The sequence below is a fragment of the Alternaria arborescens genome (genome assembly GCF_004154835.1).
Source record: "Alternaria arborescens strain FERA 675 chromosome Unknown contig_41, whole genome shotgun sequence".
Taxonomy (NCBI): domain Eukaryota; kingdom Fungi; phylum Ascomycota; class Dothideomycetes; order Pleosporales; family Pleosporaceae; genus Alternaria; species Alternaria arborescens.
Genome location: NW_021167896.1, coordinates 48,207 through 67,526, shown reverse-complemented (window position 1 = coordinate 67,526; position 19,320 = coordinate 48,207). Strand labels below are relative to the sequence as shown.

Here is a 19,320-nt window from a genome sequence, read left to right as displayed (position 1 = left end):
CTTAGGTACAAGGTACTTTTACAATTCTTATCACAGTATTTATCCTCTCTATACTGATACAAAGATAGGGAAGTAGAAAGTTCTTGAGCGTAGCTTCTTGCGGTATTTAGGCGTAGCCCCTTACACTAAGAGTAGATTCAGAATCGCGTAGTGATTACGCATAGAATAGCTTCCTTATATATCTTGTATCCTGTAAGATGGCTAACTCTAACTTGCTTAGTTCTATCCTTTTAATGCCACTTCTTATCTCTTGTCGTTTCTTATCGCTCTTACCAAAACCAGCTCAATCTGACTCGAATCGAGACTATTCTCTTGGGGAGACTGCGTACTTCTACTCGTTGTCTATAAAGTAGTGTGTCGATAGGTCTCCACAGCTGTTTCCTTTGAATGTTCCCTCAGTTGTCATAGTAACTCCAGATGTCTTTGACTTCCAAGTCGATGTGAAAGGCACCTCAAGGACTGACTCTATTACAGTAGCGGTAACTCTATAAACTGAGTGCGCAGGAACATTCATTGACACAGTAGCTTCCCATGACTGCGAGCTCGTGTTTGTGGTCCCGATTGTCAAATTCGTATGCATCTTCGCACTGATTTCGACCTTGCCCTCAGCCACGATTGGTAACCCAGCACTGAATGAGGTAGTTACCCCTAACTCGAGGCCAACCTCAGTTTCGAAAGTAGAAGATTGTCCGGTCGTCTCACTTATCGAGATAGTCGGGGTTTGCTCCCGGTCTGAATCATTCTTCGACTTTTGCGAGAATATGGTCTTCGGTTGAGTACTCAGAATACGCGCGTTCTTGACATCGTAATCGGTACGGACGAGGTCCAATGGCTCCAATTCAAACTTGAACCAATGGTCAGGGTAGGGTTCTCCATCCGCATGGTAGCACCCGACTGTAGGGTCCGGATCGGTTCGTGAATAAATAACTGAATTGGTCGCAGGCACATGAAGGCGAAACTGGTCTGATCTGACTCCTTGACCTTGCTGAAGCTCAAAATATTGGTCCTCGTATTTACCGATGGGTGCATAGCATCCCACACTCCCGCTGGAACTGGCAAAGAGAGCTGCATCTGTGTATCCGCTCACGACCAGGTATCGATTGGGGTGACTGCTTCCGACAGGTCGGATATACCAGTATTGGTCATCGTAGGGTTGCGACATATGGTAGTTACCGACCGAACCCGGTCTACTGAAGAGCACTTGTCTGGAGAAGATACCCACAAGGCGCGTACGGATGGATGGAGGAGGGATGTAAAATTTCGAACTCATGTTTGCTAGCTTGGCTCTTTGGCTGTGCTGTGCGGAAAGAATAGTGCTTTATTGATGGAGGAGACGCGTATGGTTTATATGTTCGAGGATTGATACATAAGATTTCTGCCTTCGCGTTGCTTTTGTTACCAGCTACAGTTGGCTGATATGCGGTGACCCTATGACAAGGCATTATCTGCTTTTTCGCTCTCATGTGTGGAGTCATCACATCTTAGTTGAATTCTAACTCTAAAAGATGGATTTTAGCTTCAGAGCGCGTGAATGCAATGCGACTAGTTGAACCCATCGTGATCTTCCTATCCTCCACTTGTTCAGGTGTTGACACTGCTATGCAGCTAGATATGCTCTGTGCGCCGTGGAATCCCCCCTCCTATGTGCCTCTGTCACTCGCCTGTCTCTACCTCTTCTACCCTAGTCAGACCAGCGCACCGCACACCCTCCCTCGCACCTCCTCTAGCACCTCCTGCACCTGCTATCATTTCATTTCGCGCTCGTCTCCATCTACTCCTACCGTTCTCTAGCCTCCTCTCTGCACTAGTCGTATCTAGCTATGTCTATATCGCCGCACTCCATCCGCTTCTCGTCTAATCAGCCAATCACTAGCCCTTGTCGACACACCCTACTAACGGTAACGATCACCGAGGTGGGACGATCTTTCCACGTCTCCGCTCTCGGATACAGACTGCAGAAGACGCCATCGTCTGCAAGACATTGGTGCTAGCTGCGCACGACGGATGCATGTCGCTGCGGGCCGCAGTCCTAGCGGACACACCAGTAAGAAGCAATCACAATTCTCCACAACAGGAAGCATATTGGTGCAACTCAAACACACCCTGCACACCATCAGCGTGCACTGCTACAGCTGCGATAACGGACAAAAGTAAAATACCCAACATCACGCATACATTCAGTTGCTTGACCTTGTCACTGTCCCTGCATCTATGCCAAGAGCTCCCGGCCAGACTTGGAACTATTCGTGCCTTTTTCCACTTATCGCTTAGGTGAGCAACCTCTGCTATCTTGTGCATCACGCTGGCCTTGGACTTCTCAATGCTTTTCCCGGACAACGTACAACCGATTGAGGATGCTAGAAACACACGTCATAGATGGTCTCGTGTTGTGCTAGTCGTTCCTTGAAGATACGTGCTCTTGTGCGCTTCAGTCACTCTCCTGCCCGTTGCACCAGGGGCCAGACAGCCTGCCTTGCAGAGACTATGCAATGCCGCTTTTGTTTTCGCTCTTCAAAGTTCAATTCCAAATTTGCAGAGGCCCACCATGATTGTGGAGACCGGATCGTCTTGGGTGATGCAATAGCAATTGCAGCTCTCGGACATACACACTCGTCCCTAGAAACGGGACGCGATCAGGATTTCAGAGCACAAGAGGCTGACCATATACTTTCAATAACTGGGAATGGAGGTTTTTCAGCCGTGTATTCGTACTGCCCTTACGACATGAGACTGAGGGATTACAGTAGTTGCAAAGTCTGCATATCGCCTCCTATCTATCTCGATAGGGCATTTCTGGTTTTTTCCAAGACGCATAGGCGATCGGGTTATAGTACGCTGCATGAAGTCATCAAGATTTGACAGCTTCCTTTCTTAGCATGATTGCCATGGAATCTGACTTGCTACCTGCGTATGGCTCGACCGGTATGGGAGGTGCTGTAGCACTTCCACGATCGCGTACTCCGGGTACGATTCTCTTGGAGGAAAATCATCACGCTGGCTTGCGCTAAACCAAGAGAAGAGAATGGGCATCTCAGTTACGGCAGTATATGCAGCAGATAGGTTAACACCCAGGTTACCCCGCTTCCAAGCTGCTGGTAGCCGCAGCTCTAGTACAGCTACACTGCTACGAATACACTCAAGGATGCATTGTCTACACCACCTTTCCAGTAAACCTAGACAATATTGCGCCAGAACCTGCTAGATTGACTCGGCTCTCTAGAGAGTCCGGGTTCGGGACCTTAATCGTGGTCCTCAATAGCACGTCAGTACCGTTCTAGCCGCATTGCATTCTAATGCATTGCTTTGGAAGCCTGGGGTAGAAAAGCTACGTTAAACACTTGGCGCCAGTACGGCCCTGCACGAACTCGCATGCGCTGCACAGGCATCCCAACAATTTCTTATAGTAAAGAACGGACATTTGTAACGAGCGAACACGAGAAGGCAGCTGCTGCAGACCACGAATGAGAGACGAGATGAAAAAAAAGCGGGGCCTCGCTTCCCTGCTACCACGAATGGCTTCAGACCATTAGCTAGCTCTATAGCGAGCCGGAACGAGCCACGAACAAGTTGAACCAACAAATTCTATTGTGACACTTGATTTGTTAAGTAGATACCAGTTCTACTGTCCTAATCTAGGCATAACATTACCAAACATCTTGCCCGCATCTTTTCCATATTTCGGAATTTTGTTAGACGCATCGTGCGTCAATTCCTGTGCTTTTTCGATCGCCTCATTGCTCTTTTGTTGTATCCCGTCTACAACCCGATCAGTCGTTGACTTAGGCCTTTCCTTCCGCTCAATCTTCAATATCAGCGACGAGTAGAAACTTCCTGTTATATTAATGCTCAATGGCTCATCTCGCTTCCAAAGACCCCCATCCGCTACGCAATCACTCAGTTCTTCTCTGTACCAGCGAGTAGTTGTAGTTGAGTAGAGCTTTGGAGGGATCTTTGCAATGATTACCTCAAGAGTAACGTATGTATCAAACCCTGGCTCACCAATATACGACTGCTCGAAATTCACGACTTGGCTTTTCGTGACCTTTGTGCTCCTGACCTCAGTATGATCCCAGGAGTGTTCAAAGGTAAAGTGGTATGTGAATTCCATGGTTGAGATCGCTTCAGCGCCAGTTTTGGTTGTGGTTGAATATCCAGTCATAAGGCTGATTGCTGAGGTGTCCGTAGTTTCTACAGCAATCTCTTTAGTCACGCTTTCCGTGATTGAGATTTTGCCGGGTAGTTCTTTGCCCCCTCCATTTCATAGAGTGGCTTTCGCATGATACGACGTGCTGTTTGATAAATCGGGAACAACATCTATCGGCTTCACCACTTCTCTCACAGGATTGATCGATCCCCACATGAATCAACTGAACTTGTCTTCATGGTCAAGCTCAGACAAACCAGTTTCTTCTTTCTTATCGCCCCATCCCTTGGCATTTGTGTATTGACCGCCGGTGCCATCTGCATGTTCGAATAAGGTGACTGTCTGTCGATCGACAAGTGCGTGCCAACGCAGAGAACTAACCCTGTCATGTAGGTACCAGTCCTTCAAGGAGTGAACTATTCCTGGTGCTCACTCGCTCAGGAATATAGTTTGGTGGACCCCCAACTCATAGTCCTGGCTGGACATATCCTGTTTTCTGTGGTCCCACAGCTCAAATGCTCCGATCTTCAAGTCAACCTCTCGAAAGAAGAAGCCTTCGAGGCAATCGGCCATGTGAAGAGGTTCAAGATCGACTGATTCCTCCTTGTCAGTACCGACTAGGTCAACGCATTTACCGCAATGGCGAACATCAGCCACTGGTTGGCCTCTCTCAAGGTTGGGCGTGTATTCCGTCATTGTCAGAACTGTGCATAGCGGTAGATTCCAGAAAATTCACTTGGCTTTGTTGTGATGGCGGTTTTGCAATCTATGATGCTGTCTAGGCATAAAACCCTTAATTTTGACGTCGTGATGGTTGAGCTCGATACCGCGTTCATCGAAGATTCTGACGGTGTTGGCTGGAAGATTAACAGGGCCCAGCCCAGGCGTGGGCAATTTGGTTAGGCGAGCAACCTGTTCTTTCATGATCGTTTGGTGAAGCTCCTCCATTGTAGAAGTGGTCGCAGACATATTGCGAGTGTGATGTTTTGATGATAAAGTGTGTTTAAGTACTTGTTCTTAGAGAGGTGTTGAGAAGAAGTAGCTAATGTGTTTAGAATAAAGCGTTACAAAGATTAGATTTTATACCCAACTTCGCCGCTCTAAGGCTCAATGTAGTTGCTACTTTGAATTAAGAATTTAACATGTATGTATACTGCTTACTACTCCCACTATTGTATTGCATAGTTGCATGCTTTGGATGCGCTAGCTAATGCATTGCAACACTATGTGCGATAGAACGTAATCTGTGCGTCGTTCAGCTACACATAGCATGTTGCATATCTTATGCCAAGGATCCTGCCCTAATCATTCGTTCCATGATGATAGGCAATTATGTTAGTAACGCTACAACTTCCTTAGTGTCAAGTCAGGCTAGCCCTTACTTCTTCAATGCTAAGGGTTTTGCTTCTGCGTGAGGCTAGCATGCAATACAAGATTTAAGACCAATTGGCCTTCTTCGCAGCAATAATATAGTAGAATATCTGCTGCTTTCTTTTTGACATTAGGAGATAAGTGTTGAGAGACAATCTGAAATAGGTTGTTAGCGGGACGTTTTGTTACAGAACAGTAACGGTGAAGAGCTTTATACATTACAAGAACAAATAGAAGTAACAATACGCTGTAGCAGACCAGCTGCATACGTTGTACGTGACTAACGCTGAAGCAAGTAGGGTGAAAGTACTTGTGACTGGATAGACAATTGCTGGGTTACATTCTGTATACATATTGATATACGTCTGTGCTACTCGCGCAACACAACATCACAAGTTTCCTATTAGAAGAATAGGCGTGGAATCTTGAAACATCCAACGTATCGCATAAAATAAAATGGATGCTGCATTTGCTAGCTCCTCTGGTCTTAGCATTATGCAACCTACCGAACTTAGAGGAAGAAGAACAAGGATCAAGGACGAAGATGAAGGAAGTGAGTAGATGTGGATGGGTAGATAAGTATGTTATTACTCACCGCGTTGCGTCGGTTGTTCTGAGTGAACACATGCTAGGACTTGTTAGTAAAAGCAAATTGGACCCGGGCTGATGCTAAAAAATTGTCGAGTTCGATACGCACTCTACTCTTCTAATGACCGTTTGCTGATTTTAGCACAATCGAAACATGTATAGGTCGGCCCTTCTCTGGAGTGTGAATGAGTGGAATAGTGGAGACGAAAAACTAAAAATGCATGCTATTGCACATAGGGTCTTTCTTATCCCGTATCTCTGTTAACTGTCTATTAAGGCACAGGTCTGTCAATAGGCCTCTGTCGTAGTTATCGAGGTATTGAGAGCTTATGCGCAAATTGCTATGCGTGTTAGCGTTGTAGTCGCAGCTAGGCATGCGCGCGTTTGGGAAATTTTGTGGGAGCAGGTCGCCCAGCTAGTTGACGCTGTCGCCGCCGCTACTCGTCTTACACGTCTTCTCGCAGTGCCCGTTCAGGCCACGGGCTGTGTCGATGCTGGACTCGTGTCAGTCGCTGATCGGGGAATATCAGGGTGCCCTCCTAAAGCACTTGCAGGTCTTGCGAAGCTGCTACAGATAACTCTAAAGATGCCGTTGGTCAAGAATCATCTAGAGGAGACCGTATCCTTGCATTGTTGTCCTTAGGCCGGAAAAGCAGGAGCTGTCGCATGATGGCAACCTTGGTGAGATACTAGCTGGTGCGACAAGATGTAGGTCACGTCGAACACCGTCCTGCATGAGGTGCATCGTCAGATCCACCACAAGGGCAGCGACAGGGTAGCGATAGAGGTAGCCTGTTGATGGCTGTCGTTGGCCGTCGCTGTCAGCCGCCGTCGCTTGCTGTTCGTCGTCCCGCCCGCTCCGTGCATTGTCCTTGGGCCGCAAGCGGGGAGCACCTCGGGGCGTTCGGTGGGACTCGAAATTGGCAAAGTGAGCCAATGGACGAGTAGTGTAACGGTGACGAACTTCTGCCCTGGGGTGGACTATCTGGACCCTGTGGATCATTCCAATTCATGATGTAAGCTTACTTGGGCTATCGACTAATACAAATTTGGAAGGCGCTCTGTCAGGTCGGCGACTTCGTCAGGTGTTTCACTTTCTGTTTGTGGACTCTAGAACATTGCTGATGTACGCTCAACCACGGCTCCAAGAGCGGCCAAGACGGTCATTGGACATAGCCCCTTCACCTATTGTACTGTTTATTCAACACTAAGGGGGCTTTCTAGACTTCTGGTTGATTGTGAGTGCAAGATAACTTATCAGGCTTAGTCGAAATTTCGTGTTGAGAAGGCAACGCACTATCTGTTGTAAGATAACAACGACACGCTATCCTAACCCTCCTAGTTGTGGATGAGAAGGGTCTCAGAACGGAAGATACGACCAACCTCGGGGGCTAAGATACGACCGCCTTGCATGCTCAATGCCAACGCTTTGTCTCGGTCTTTGTACTTCCTCAGAAGCCGCACTGACTTTGGAAGCAACTTGACAATCTTCGAGATGTGCAGTTGCCTCGGGTCGTTCATGAAAACTCGCGATGTCGGCAGGCTCCTGGTTGATAGAGCGGCTTGATTGTATCTGATACCAGGCCTCTTTTGAGGAGGTCTCCCCACTTCTCGTCCCTAGACTGGACGCAAGCTGTTCTAACTCGACGAATTCTGTGTTCCCAGCGATCTCCGGAGCTAGAGTCTTGCCTCTCACACCCTTGCTATGTTGAACCGGTGAATAAGTGACCGATGCAGGCGAGCTAATGGCCACCTGCCGTGACGAGGTTGAAGATTGCAAGAAAGAGGCGCGCAGGACCTCACTCTCAATGCAGACACGTTTCAGTGCGAGCAATAAGCGTTCGTTTTCCGATCGGAGCAGTTGTTGGCTATCTTTCAATTTCGAAAATTCGGCTTCGAGATCTTGTATATGCTGTTCTTTGCGCTTGCGGAAGGCTCGTTGGCTTCATTAAGATTAGCATCTGTCAAAGGTAGAGAACAAGCAGGGATAAACCACACGTACGCCGCCCGGTTCTGCGCTTTCCGCTTGCTGTGCGCCGATGTGAGGACATCCTTAGCATCGCTGCAGCTTTCCTTTGTGCTTCTCTCCCGTGAACCGTCAAGATCGCCTCCAGGTTCAGGATCTGTACTTCCTGCAGCTAGTCGTACATGTAATATCGCGCTGTTAGGTGGGCTCTGCTGAGATATATGCGCGCGATCGGGGTTGAATGCATGGCGAGGGGTGGAGAAGCACACAGACCCCGAAGGTTCTTGTGGATCACGAGACTACACATCAGTCAGGCTTCTGATGAAAGAGCAGGTTGTGTGACATGTCAGCATCTATCAAGGAACGTACTATGTTGTGTACTGTATCTCGTTCATCTCTGTGCTGCATGAAGACATTTGATGTCATATCCGTGGCATGCCGAATAGGATTGGGTATTAACGGCGCGTTGAAAAACAGATAATCCATGGCAATGACTGGTTATGATAGCTGGTAGTTGTAGAGTGAGGATGAGTATGCTTATGCAAATACAAGGGTATTTACGGGGCAAATTGATAGCCTGATTGCTGTAAACAGATGGCTGTGGATCAGATCTCGCATGCCTTGTGTAACAAACTTCATTAAATAATAGTTCGAAAGCGAAAGTCGAGACCTTGCATTGATCAATTCGAAGAGCGATGATAAGACTAGTGCGCTCTCTCATATCTGCTACGACGAATCTGTGTTCTGAAGAAGTAGGTCAAGTCAGCCTGCAGGGATTTGTGGATCCTGGACCCTGGAAAGCAGAGTGCCAACTCGGAGGCAAAGCCCCGCTTCGTAGGTGGACTCTAGCTTTCGACCGCCTTTTTGATACTCGATGCCAATACCACGAGCGTCTACGGGCTCACGCGAACTTGGCAACTGCAAGCGCCTTCATTATACATGAGGCGGCTTTGCGCCATCACGTAATCATGTTCGACCCCGGACGACATCGTCGTGGCCGTTTCACAAAAACGCCTCTATACGAGCGCGCTCGTTGGTTCATGTTGTCATTGCTAAGATAGCCTCAGCCACTCGTCTAGTACCAACCTTACACTCGACGTGTATGTGTCCCTCCATAAGCGGCTGCATCAACATCTTACTTCCACTCTGAGATGACGAAATGCCTTCACTGCGGGTCTATGATCAAAAAACATCGGAGTTCGAGGAGCACTTTGATCAGGGAAATAAACAAGATGGACCGCAGCGTACACGTTAAAGGCCTTCAGACACCACAGAACGTGAATTAAACAGGGTATACTAGTCCTTAATCTTGTCCCAACTTCACTTTAGCTTGCCAGTTCTTCAAGCTGGATACTATGAGCGTGCGAATCCTAAGTGGTGTTTCCCTTTTAGTTCGACATGAACTCTTCCTGTGGCTAGGTGAGGTTGCGGTGGGATAGAACAAATCTTTCACCAACGCGTCGTCTGTGAGCCTCAATTGCGTTAGGGTTTCGATCTGATAAGAAGCACCTATGAAGAGAAAGGATAGAGACGCTAGATGTGCGACCATGCTCACCTACGATGATCATGCAATTACAAATCACAATATCAGAGCGATGCGCCGAAAAGCTTTTAACTCATAATAGAACCTGTGGTGCTGGCGTGTGCGGTAGGTCCGAACGGGCTGATTCTAAGAGATGATTGGGCTAAGGTGACTACGTCATCAGAGCCAGCTAGCTAGCTCTCAACGCGAAGATTCCGTCTTCTTGCCCACAGGCGCATCACCCATCTAGTCCGAAACGTTGCTCGCTTATGCAAGCAAACCCTGTTTCTCTTTCCTAACTAGGATGAGCTTGAAGCCTAGGATTGTGTGCACAGACATGTAGCTCCATAGTAATTCTTGGCGTACCATGAGATCAGGGCTCAATCCACAGTAGCCTCAAGACGTGGGCTTTGATGCTTAATCAGCATGCCAAAACCTTTTTCCGAAACACGCTCAGAGTAAGCAATGTTTCTGACGCATGTCGAGCCCCACTAATAGCACTATTACCACGCAGATTGTGCCCGATATGTTCAGAATCTCGGATGTCTGTAGTGCTGCTTCGATCTCGCTTGAATCTCGGCCCGTAGCCTCATGTACAATACGTGCTTTCTAGCAAAAGACCCATTCTCACGACAGAAGTGATTAGCAATCTTGTTCAGCACTGCTAAGAAAGTTCTAGGAACGATGAAAAACTAGAACGCCGAGTTGTGTATAAGACCGTACGACTTGACTTGCTTTATTTACACCTACACCCAATACCTTTCCCTCACACGACTACACTCGCCAATTAGCACCATGCACAGCGACTCGATCGCCATCTTTCCTGCCTCCGGCGGCATCGGCGGCAGCACGTACCGGCACCTTCTCAATATCGTAGACCCAAGAAATGTCATCCTCGTAGCAAGAAACCCGAGCAAGATTCCCGAGACCTATACGAATGCAGGAGCAACCAGCAGATACGGTGACTACGACAAGCTAGAAACTCTTGACCATGCTTTCGATGGGGCGCGTTGCCTCAACCTCATCTCTTACGCGAGTATCGAACACGAGCACCGCACCAAGGTAGGTGACAACAATTATGAAGAAAACAAAGTTTCTAGCTAACTTTGCCCATAGGTTCAAAAGTACGCCATTGATGCAGCCATTCGTTCTGGTGTCGAACACATCTTCTACTCCTCCCTTGGTTTCGCCGGCAGCACCCCCGACTCTCTTGCCTTTGTCATGCAAGCCCATCTCGATACTGAGAGGTATCTCGCCCAGCTTGCAGCGGAACGTCCGTCTTTCACATACACCATCGTGCGTCAGGGCTTATACACTGAATCGTACGGCTTGTACCTTTCTTTCCTCGATCTGAAAAACCCTCCCAATGAGTTGAAGATTCCACACAACGGAGAAGGCCCTGGTATCTCATGGGTCAAGCGCGAGGAGCTCGGCGAAGGTACGGCACAATTGCTCGCCGAATATAACAAGAACCCTGCAACGTTCTCGCATATCAACGATAAACTCCTCCTGTCTGGCCCGCAGGAGCTCTCGATAGGGGAGAGTGTGAAATCGATCAGCCGCGTCCTTGGAAAAGACGTCAAGATCCAGCAATGCTCCATCGATGAATGGGCGTCTCAGGAGTCTGTTAACGGGGCTTCGAAATACCTCGCTGGAGATATGAAGAAGCGTTGGGCGACTGCGTACGACGCTTTGAGGCGTGGGGAAGGAGCTGTGGTTACTGATCATTTGCGCCGTTTGCTTGGTAGGGAACCGGAAGGATTCGAGACGACGATCAAGAACATGGCTATTGCCTGATATGATTAGAGGAGTACAGTAACTCTGCTGTACAGTATAGTACTAGTGTTATTTAATAAGAGCCGGCGCAGCTTCTAAGAAACCATGTGCCACAGGATTGTAATTCATAGCCCGCATGACTTGATCGCGAACTAGGCGGTCGCTCCCCGCGAAGACGTTCTCTGTCCATAGCACTCCTTGCACAATCCCCATTATCTCATCCCAGTCTCTAATGTTCATGCTTTTCAGTAGAGCAGATAGCATCGAGATAAAGTGGCTTCGCTCTACATGATCTTCCGTCTCAATGGCGGCGAAGTACAATATCCAGACAAGCAATGGGTTCAGCTGACCCCATTCGAAATTATTTCTTCCCAAAAGGAAGAGAAGATTGCTAGATATGGCTGCTGTCCAAACCGGATTCTGCCCGAGGGCCCTCCAAAACGGGGCTAGGAATAAGAGAGTGCCTAGTCGACACATTTCCTCCATCAAATGTTCCCGTTGGCTGCCATTCCTCAATGGTCGTATTGCTAGCAGTCTGTACACAGTTGGCTCCATCCAACTCCCGCTTGTGCAAGCTAGCTCCTTCTGTTCAACGGCAAACGCTCTGTCCAGTGAGATGAGCTGAACAATATCGTCAAAGACAGGGATCCACTCTATATTCCCTGTCATTTGTTGTTTCCATAATAGGGATATGGTGCTGGATGGTCGTGGTGATATCTGAGGAGACTTTGAGTCGTCTTCCCATCTGCTTGGCATGGGTACGATAGGAGAAACATCCTGAGCAAAGCATCCTATAAGATCTACCCTGTTCGATAATCAGTTCAAATACACGAAAGGATGCCAGAAGGAGTCAAGGAATACCATGTTATAGTAATCCTAAGGCTTTCATTGACAACTGTGTCATAACCGCCTCTGAGTGCGATGATCTTAGCAAACGCATTTCGATGATTGTCCCAGTTCCCGTCTCCGAAACTGCCTAGTAAAGCCTAAAGGGTGTTAGTGATCCATCATTGCTTGAACAGCCTATCGAGTTCATACAAGATGACTCATCATAGAGACAACTGCTCCGATCATTTCATCGCTCTTGTGTTTCGATGGATCCTTCATCATTTCAATCGTACAACGGTATGCTTTTTGACGATGAGTGAGAGCTACATGATCGTCCTGCGACGGGAAATGACCATTGCGCTTCATCAAAAGAAAGTTGTGCGAGTTTGCAAGAACGTGGTGGAACGATGCAGCGCTGCTGAGACCAACAGGATACCAGGAGCCTAGCAGCTGACTCGCATGGTTGGTATATGGACTGAAGACTATGTCAAATCAGAAACAAGGCCGATAGTCCAAGAAGTACCACTCACTATTTGCGACTAGCATGCGAGCAGATTCGTCCAGGTCAAAAGGATAAGGGCTGAATGGATCGGCCTGCCTACCCAAACGATCAATCCCAGGTCTCATCTCATCCGGTTTACGAAACTCTAGGATGATCTCGTTGCGCTCTCGCTTGGTTCTAGGCTTCCTTCGTGATTTACCCACTTCAGTCATGGCCAGAGATCGAATGTGTAGCCGCGTGTTTTCATCTTTGAGATCGTCTGGGTGCGTCAAGTTCACAAAGCTGAAGCTCGTCTTTCTTCGGCGATTCATGGTACAGGATTGTATTTGATCTTGATATCGATGTGTTGAACGTGTATAATATGCTTGAGTTCTGCTGGGCACTTTGGTTGGATTATGTCAGCGCGTCCTGAAATCGACCGCTATGGAGTCAAAGCCTTGAGTAGAAGCTTGTCACAGCGAATGGCAATACTGGCACGATTAGTAGAGTAAAGAGATACCACTAAGATGGAACGATCTTGCCACAAATCAGAAGTGCGTTTGGATTTTACATCACCTTTGAACGCACATTGCAGAGTATGTCGGAAGTCACTCCGTGATGACAAACTGGTGCCAAGAGGCCTCACTTGAACTAAACCTTTGACAATCTCCGAACCGGCGCTCGCTAACGCATATTACCCGACGCTTCTGATTGAGACGTGCGCAGGCTAATCGACCACAGGACGCGTCCGAGAAACAGCCCTAGCAGATGTGATGAATAGGCACGGCAAGCTCGAGTACGTGGTCACGAGCTTCGCGGACGCACTGGCTGGTTACGTAACGGCATCGCGCTGTCTCAAGAGGATGCACAGCTTCGTCTGATGGATACAGAATAGCGAGATGACTGCAGCATCGAGGCTTGGTTGGGGCAAGAACGTGGTAGGGCTTGATTCGACGAGGCAACCACGGCAGCAGCATCCGTCTCCCACTTGGTATTAGTGCGATAACCAGTGTAACGTCTCTGTACATCTACATCTTCAGCCTCAACTTGACCGATAGTCACTGCATAATTTAAGCTCATCACCAGAATATCGTTTGTTCAGTATAGACACCCTTCGACTAGGCATCTTTCTAATTCACGCGTCGTGGTGATGCTTGTCACAACACGCCTGCTTCATCTTGCCTCCGTGCGACACGACCCCTGAATTATAGACATACGCAACTATTATCAAAAGAACGGAGTTGTAGGCTACAAATCTGCTTAATCGCGACATGTGGCATTGCAGCGTCCTGTGATATAGCTTTAGTACGCCTTGTGACCTCATATGATGTATTCATCAACTTCAAAACGAATCTTCGCCTTTCTAGCATATGTTGGTGCCCTGATAGTCTCATTTACAACTTTGTCGCCATGTTGTTGCACGCGCTCTTTACGTCAAACACTACTAACGATAGCGTCTTCTTACTCATACTCTGCAGTGAAAACAATTTCGCGCAGACACAAGGGCGTGCACGTTGGCAACCGCTGCTTCTAGGCCTAGACGTTGAAGGCAAATCTCTGGTGGGGTAGCTGCGATCCTCATGATCGGGTACCACAACCGATGGCGGTAGCATAATTGCTTTTTTGCGGCTGAACTCTTCAGCTCTGTGTAGTAGTCACATGATCGCTACCTTTTGTGGGAGATCTGTACCGGATGGTCTCGATGATTCCATGTTCCGGTTTAGCTTTTCGTCCAGAACGCGCCACAAGATCGAGAACCAGCATAACCGTCGTTTTGGCGTGTCTGCATGCCAAGGTGAAGTGCTTCCAGCTTGTATCGTTTGATTCATCGGGGCTACAAAGGTAGCTACAATGTCCAAGGCTCCTATCCGTTCACCAAAAGTCCTGCTACTCTTTGAATCCAACTCAAGTAATTTCATACATCCAATCCATCCACAATGGCTAGTACCGACCTCATTGCTCCTATCATCGTGGCCATCATCAGTCTGATTGGCTCTTGTCTCAGTGTTCTCCTGAGCTGGCACAGTCAAAAGAAATCCCTCGAAAAGTCTTCGGACCTGTTAAAAGAACAAGACATTCAGACTAGAAAGCTCGAAGAAATGAAGAGCTCTCAGGCTATGGAGCTCGAACGAGTGAGGAGCTCCCAGACTACAGACCTCGAACAACTCAAGAGCTCTCAGACTACAAGCCTTGAACAACTCAAGAACCAGTGGGCTGCGGACATGAAAAAATTCGAGTCTGAACTCGCACGTATGGAGATCGTATCCAACTTAACGGACAAATATAGCCAGCCACTCATCATGGCAGCATATGATTTGCAGCAGCGACTGTTCGACTTGGTCGAGTACCCTATTAGCCGGCAGCATCTCGAGAAACCTGAAGGCCTCCAGGACTTGAAGAAATTTACATGCTATCTCCTCGCGCGGTACTTGGTTGCTGTTCATATCATGCGCACTAATACTGGATACCTGTCTTTTTCTACAAAGCCTGAAGAAAAAGCGTTGCGCAAGATCATGTATCTGATTGATGAGGAGCTGGACCGACGGCGAACGCGATGTCCGGATTCCAAAAATATTGGCGTATGGCCTGCAGCTCGGATTTTGATATCTGAGCGGATGATTATCGGCAGGAGCGAGGTGAACAGTGCGCTGGACGGAGGCTTTGGATACAACATCAAAGGACTTGATAGGTTCCTCGATGAATGGGACGAAAAATTCAAAGAACCGATGGGGTATTTCTGCGAAACAATCGACATGATGGTAGAGGATCGAATCAGGGTTGTACATTGGTGCGATTGTGCTTTGCGAGTCTTGCAGCACCTTCTCGTCGATCTCGTCAAACGCTTAGATTTGGAGAAGGCGTATGTTACAGATGAACCCAACGACATGAAATGCGAAAAGTCAATGAGGGGCTGTGACTGCGACAGAGACGGTTGCGGAAGTGGCGAGAATTTGGATCGTACTCTACTGGATCGTCAAAACAGTCGATGGAATGATCCAGGTCTATGGACTAAAACGGGACTCAATCGGGCCAAGTATACGGATAATTTCAAAAACTATGATCCCAATTCGGCCAAGGATTATTCTGTAGAGGAGCTGAAGGAGATGACGCATCGCATCGAAATAGATTAAAGGATGAGGTCTCAGCTACGAGTGCAGTTGGGCACGAAGAGTGCTTTCTATACGAACATCGCAGCTCTACATAATGCTCCTTTGTACTAGCATCCTCATACAGAGGGATCTCGAACGCTATCGTAGCTAGATGGCAATTTGTCTTTAATCTAACTAAATCTTGCTATTCGCCCTCGCCGCTTCAACATCAAGTAGCCGTTTAAGATTCTGACAAACAGCCTGTATATACGCCGGTCTCTTCTTCGCTGCCTCCGCCGCCTCCTCCGGATCTAGCGACTTTTGTGCGTTCACCAGATCCAAACGGGCATTGCTCAGCCAAGCGCGCGTCTTAGGCTCCGCATACCACTTCGCCGCATTAAGATATGTCTCAAGAGTCATGCCGAGGTAGTCTTGCGTTTCATCTGGGTGGGGCACGACGGTGCAGAGCGTGTTCTTGACCTCGTCATTGTCGTAGGTGGCTTCGACGTGGCCGATGAAGGCGGCGCTGAAGACTTGTTGGCAGAAGCGGACGGCTTGCAGTGTGATGTGTCTGCCGTTGAAGATGGGCACGGGCTTGAGTCTTGCGAGCCCGTCGGCGCTGCAGTCGATGTAGAGTGTATCCGGCACGGGTGTGTACTTGCCTCCTTCGAGCGTAACCTCGTTTGCGGTAAGGCGCACGACGCGCCCTTGGCGTACAATGTTTCCGATTCTTTGTATCTGCTCGAGCTCAGGGACGGACAGGGTTGCGCACTTGTACATGGTGGGCCAGACGTTCTTATCAATCCGCATCATCTTTCCGCTGGCCTCGAGCCGGTAGAACAAATCTTCTAGCGAGGTGGCGTTCACAATGGCTTCGCCTTCTGCCTCGAACATTTGGGAATCGTTTGCGGGGGACCATGAGGGCTGGAGGGTACTGCGGTTCATGCACCAGGAGTCACGGGGCATTATCCAGGAGATGTCTTTGGCATCGATTCCTTTTGAAAGGAGCCAGAGACAGGCGTCGATGCCCGTCTTTCCGGCCCCGACTACGGTATAGCTGCCGTAAGGTCGGGAAAGAGATACCAACCCGTTTGGTGCAATCACATGCACGTATTCTGCTACCTCATAAGGTGGTGGTCTCATTGCTGGCACCTCGACTTTCATGAATGTGGCATCTACAATACGCGTCTCTGGGCCCACCTGAACGGTCTTGTTCGTGATGATAGATTGGAATCTGCCCTCGCTCACGTACCTAAAGATCGGTGTATCAAGTCAGCATCAGTCTTACATGCATCTCAAACAGGGATACTACGTACTCATGCAAAGGGTAATACTCGACCCGTCCAGTTGGAAGAAACGTCTGCTGCATGACTCTGCTGAAATAGGAACAGACTCCATCTCCTGTTGCCAGCTCGGACATGCCCTTGTTCCCACCAATCTTGTCAATGTTCTTTTCGCCGGGGAATTCCTGAGAGTTGACGCCGTAAAAGGCTGATGGCTGGTGGAGGGTAACGTGAGGGTACGCAATCGTCCAGTGGCCTCCCGGTCGAGCGTAGCGGTCAACTATTGCTACTGTGGCTTTGGTGTCTGTGATCAGGGTATCGACAAAGGCCATGCCCATGGCTCCAGCGCCAATGACGAGGTAATCGGGCGTTATCGTGGTACTCATGTTGCCGGGTAGGAAGCTGTCTCGTGGTTTGGGTTGGGCGATGAAAGTGAGTAAAGGAATCCCTAGGAGAAAATGCGCGTTGTATTTATGGTCATCTTCCACTCGCCAAATGGCTCTGCAACGATCCTGGACGTGTCATGTTATCTGGTCTCCTCTGGGCAATACCTGCAAAGCGATCAAATCCTAACTCTTTGTTGGTCGTCGTGTCTACAGTTGCTGACAAGATCGACGTATTGAAACCTTGGCGCATCCCGCGGACCCGGTCAGTTCAGGCATCAGTTGAGAGGCAGGGTGTAGATTAGTATTATATGCTCGCAAGCTCTGATGAATGGGGAGCATATTCGACCGTCCGAGAAGGTGTTCACTAATCTCGAACCAATAACCGTTGCACTACAAAGCGGGCCTCTAGCAATCCTAGAGACATACCCTCCTTCTCGTGTTGACTAATCCCAAGACTAGACATGTGTGCCGGAAAACGTAGCCGTGGACCGACTACGATCATCGCGTTGCGGGGGGCATGTACTCTTGGTTTTCGAGGCTACCCAGGTATCCAAACCCACTCGTCCCAGACCTCGGTCCAAGCACGTGCCCTCGCGTCGCGCTAACCCCCATGCGAGAAGCTCCGTCCAGGCTCTCCGCTCGCAACCCCACAAGCTCTGCGCCCCTCTGCGCGCGTCGTCGTCACCAACCCAATGGCCCCCGATGTAGCCTCCATGACCTCGACGCCCTCGACGCCCGCTTTGAAGCCCTCACAGAAGCCTCTCTCCGGGCCCAACGTGCTCGAAGTCGTCTTCGGCTCGCTGCTCATCCAGCCCTGGTACCCGTCCTTCTACCCTGAAGAGCTCGTCGGGCGACGCGTCGAGCGACTGTATGTATGCCAATGGTGCTTCAAGTATAGTAAGGAGCTTTTGGGCTTCATTGGGCACCTGGTACGCTTTTTCCATATTCCCATCCCCCTCTGCGACTGACTGGGGCGTGGCGGCACAGCTAACGTGCCGAGCAAATAGAAAGCATGTCCCCTCCGCAACACACCCCCGCCAGGCGTCAACGTCTACACAAAAGACAACTACTCGCTCTACGAGATTGACGGCGAAAAGCACAAGCTCTACGCGCAGAACCTCTCGCTCTTCGCCAAGCTTTTCCTCGATACCAAATCCGTCTTCTACGATGTCACAACTTTTCTGTATTACCTCCTCGTCGCACATAATCCCATACCGGAGATTCCGAATACCGGTCTCGGCGATGATGCAGAGGCGAGTCGAGTCAGCGGGCAAGGGCAGGTCGTTGGCTTCTTCAGCAAGGAGAAGATGAGCTGGGATAACAATAATCTGGCGTGCATACTCGTGTTTCCGCCGTGGCAGAAGCAGGGGCTCGGACAGATATTGATGGGAGCGAGCTATGAGATGAGTAGGCGGGAGGATAGGTTGGGCGGACCTGAGAAACGTATGTCCATCTATCCGTGCCGCCGCGTTGAAATATCATGCTAATATTCCTTTGCCGCAGCGCTGTCGGACCTCGGTCGTATTGCGTACATCCATTACTGGTCGCAGACCCTTGCGCGCACCATTCTCACTTGTCCGTCGAAGAAGATTGTCACTGTACAGGATTTGCGCGAGAAGACGTACATTGTACCCGAGGATATCATCGCAACGCTGCAGACGATGGATGTGCTGGAGCAGAAGAAGAAGGGTGGTGCCGATGCGGTCATCAACAAGGCCAAGGTGCGGGCGTGGGCAGATACGCACAAGGTGGATTTGAAGGCCTGTCCCGTCGATCCCGATGCATTTGTGGCGAGGGAGCAGAGTCGAAGTGTGAGCGAGGATACGTGAGGCGCGTGAACGATGTAAGCCGGTGGTGGTGCGTAAATGCTTGACACCAACAATTGA

General features: G+C 49.1%; 5 protein-coding genes across 5 annotated transcripts; 3 read left to right on the top strand and 2 right to left on the bottom strand.

Annotated features, from left to right (window-relative positions):
* Positions 1–331: 331 nt before the first annotated feature.
* AA0111_g10914 (hypothetical protein) lies at positions 332–1,270 on the bottom strand (the record flags this gene model as incomplete). The annotated part of the gene is made up of 1 exon (XM_028644720.1): positions 332–1,270. One exon carries the CDS (start codon positions 1,268–1,270, stop codon positions 332–334), a length of 939 nt encoding a protein of 312 aa, XP_028501497.1.
* Positions 1,271–10,386: 9,116 nt separating this feature from the next.
* AA0111_g10913 (hypothetical protein) lies at positions 10,387–11,388 on the top strand (the record flags this gene model as incomplete). Its single annotated transcript, XM_028644719.1, has 2 exons — positions 10,387–10,653; positions 10,708–11,388. 2 exons carry the CDS (start codon positions 10,387–10,389, stop codon positions 11,386–11,388), a joined length of 948 nt encoding a protein of 315 aa, XP_028501504.1.
* A 3,225-nt stretch (positions 11,389–14,613) lies between these two features.
* On the top strand, positions 14,614–15,807 carry AA0111_g10912 (hypothetical protein; the record flags this gene model as incomplete). Its single annotated transcript, XM_028644718.1, has 1 exon — positions 14,614–15,807. The coding sequence occupies one exon, from the start codon at positions 14,614–14,616 to the stop codon at positions 15,805–15,807; it is 1,194 nt and encodes a 397-aa protein (XP_028501503.1).
* A 153-nt stretch (positions 15,808–15,960) lies between these two features.
* Positions 15,961–17,434, bottom strand: AA0111_g10911 (Uncharacterized protein; the record flags this gene model as incomplete). The annotated part of the gene is made up of 2 exons (XM_028644717.1): positions 15,961–17,017; positions 17,082–17,434. The coding sequence occupies 2 exons, from the start codon at positions 17,432–17,434 to the stop codon at positions 15,961–15,963; spliced, it is 1,410 nt and encodes a 469-aa protein (XP_028501502.1).
* A 713-nt stretch (positions 17,435–18,147) lies between these two features.
* Positions 18,148–19,263, top strand: AA0111_g10910 (hypothetical protein; the record flags this gene model as incomplete). The annotated part of the gene is made up of 3 exons (XM_028644716.1): positions 18,148–18,363; positions 18,442–18,877; positions 18,938–19,263. The coding sequence occupies 3 exons, from the start codon at positions 18,148–18,150 to the stop codon at positions 19,261–19,263; spliced, it is 978 nt and encodes a 325-aa protein (XP_028501501.1).
* Between the last annotated feature and the right edge of the window lie 57 nt (positions 19,264–19,320).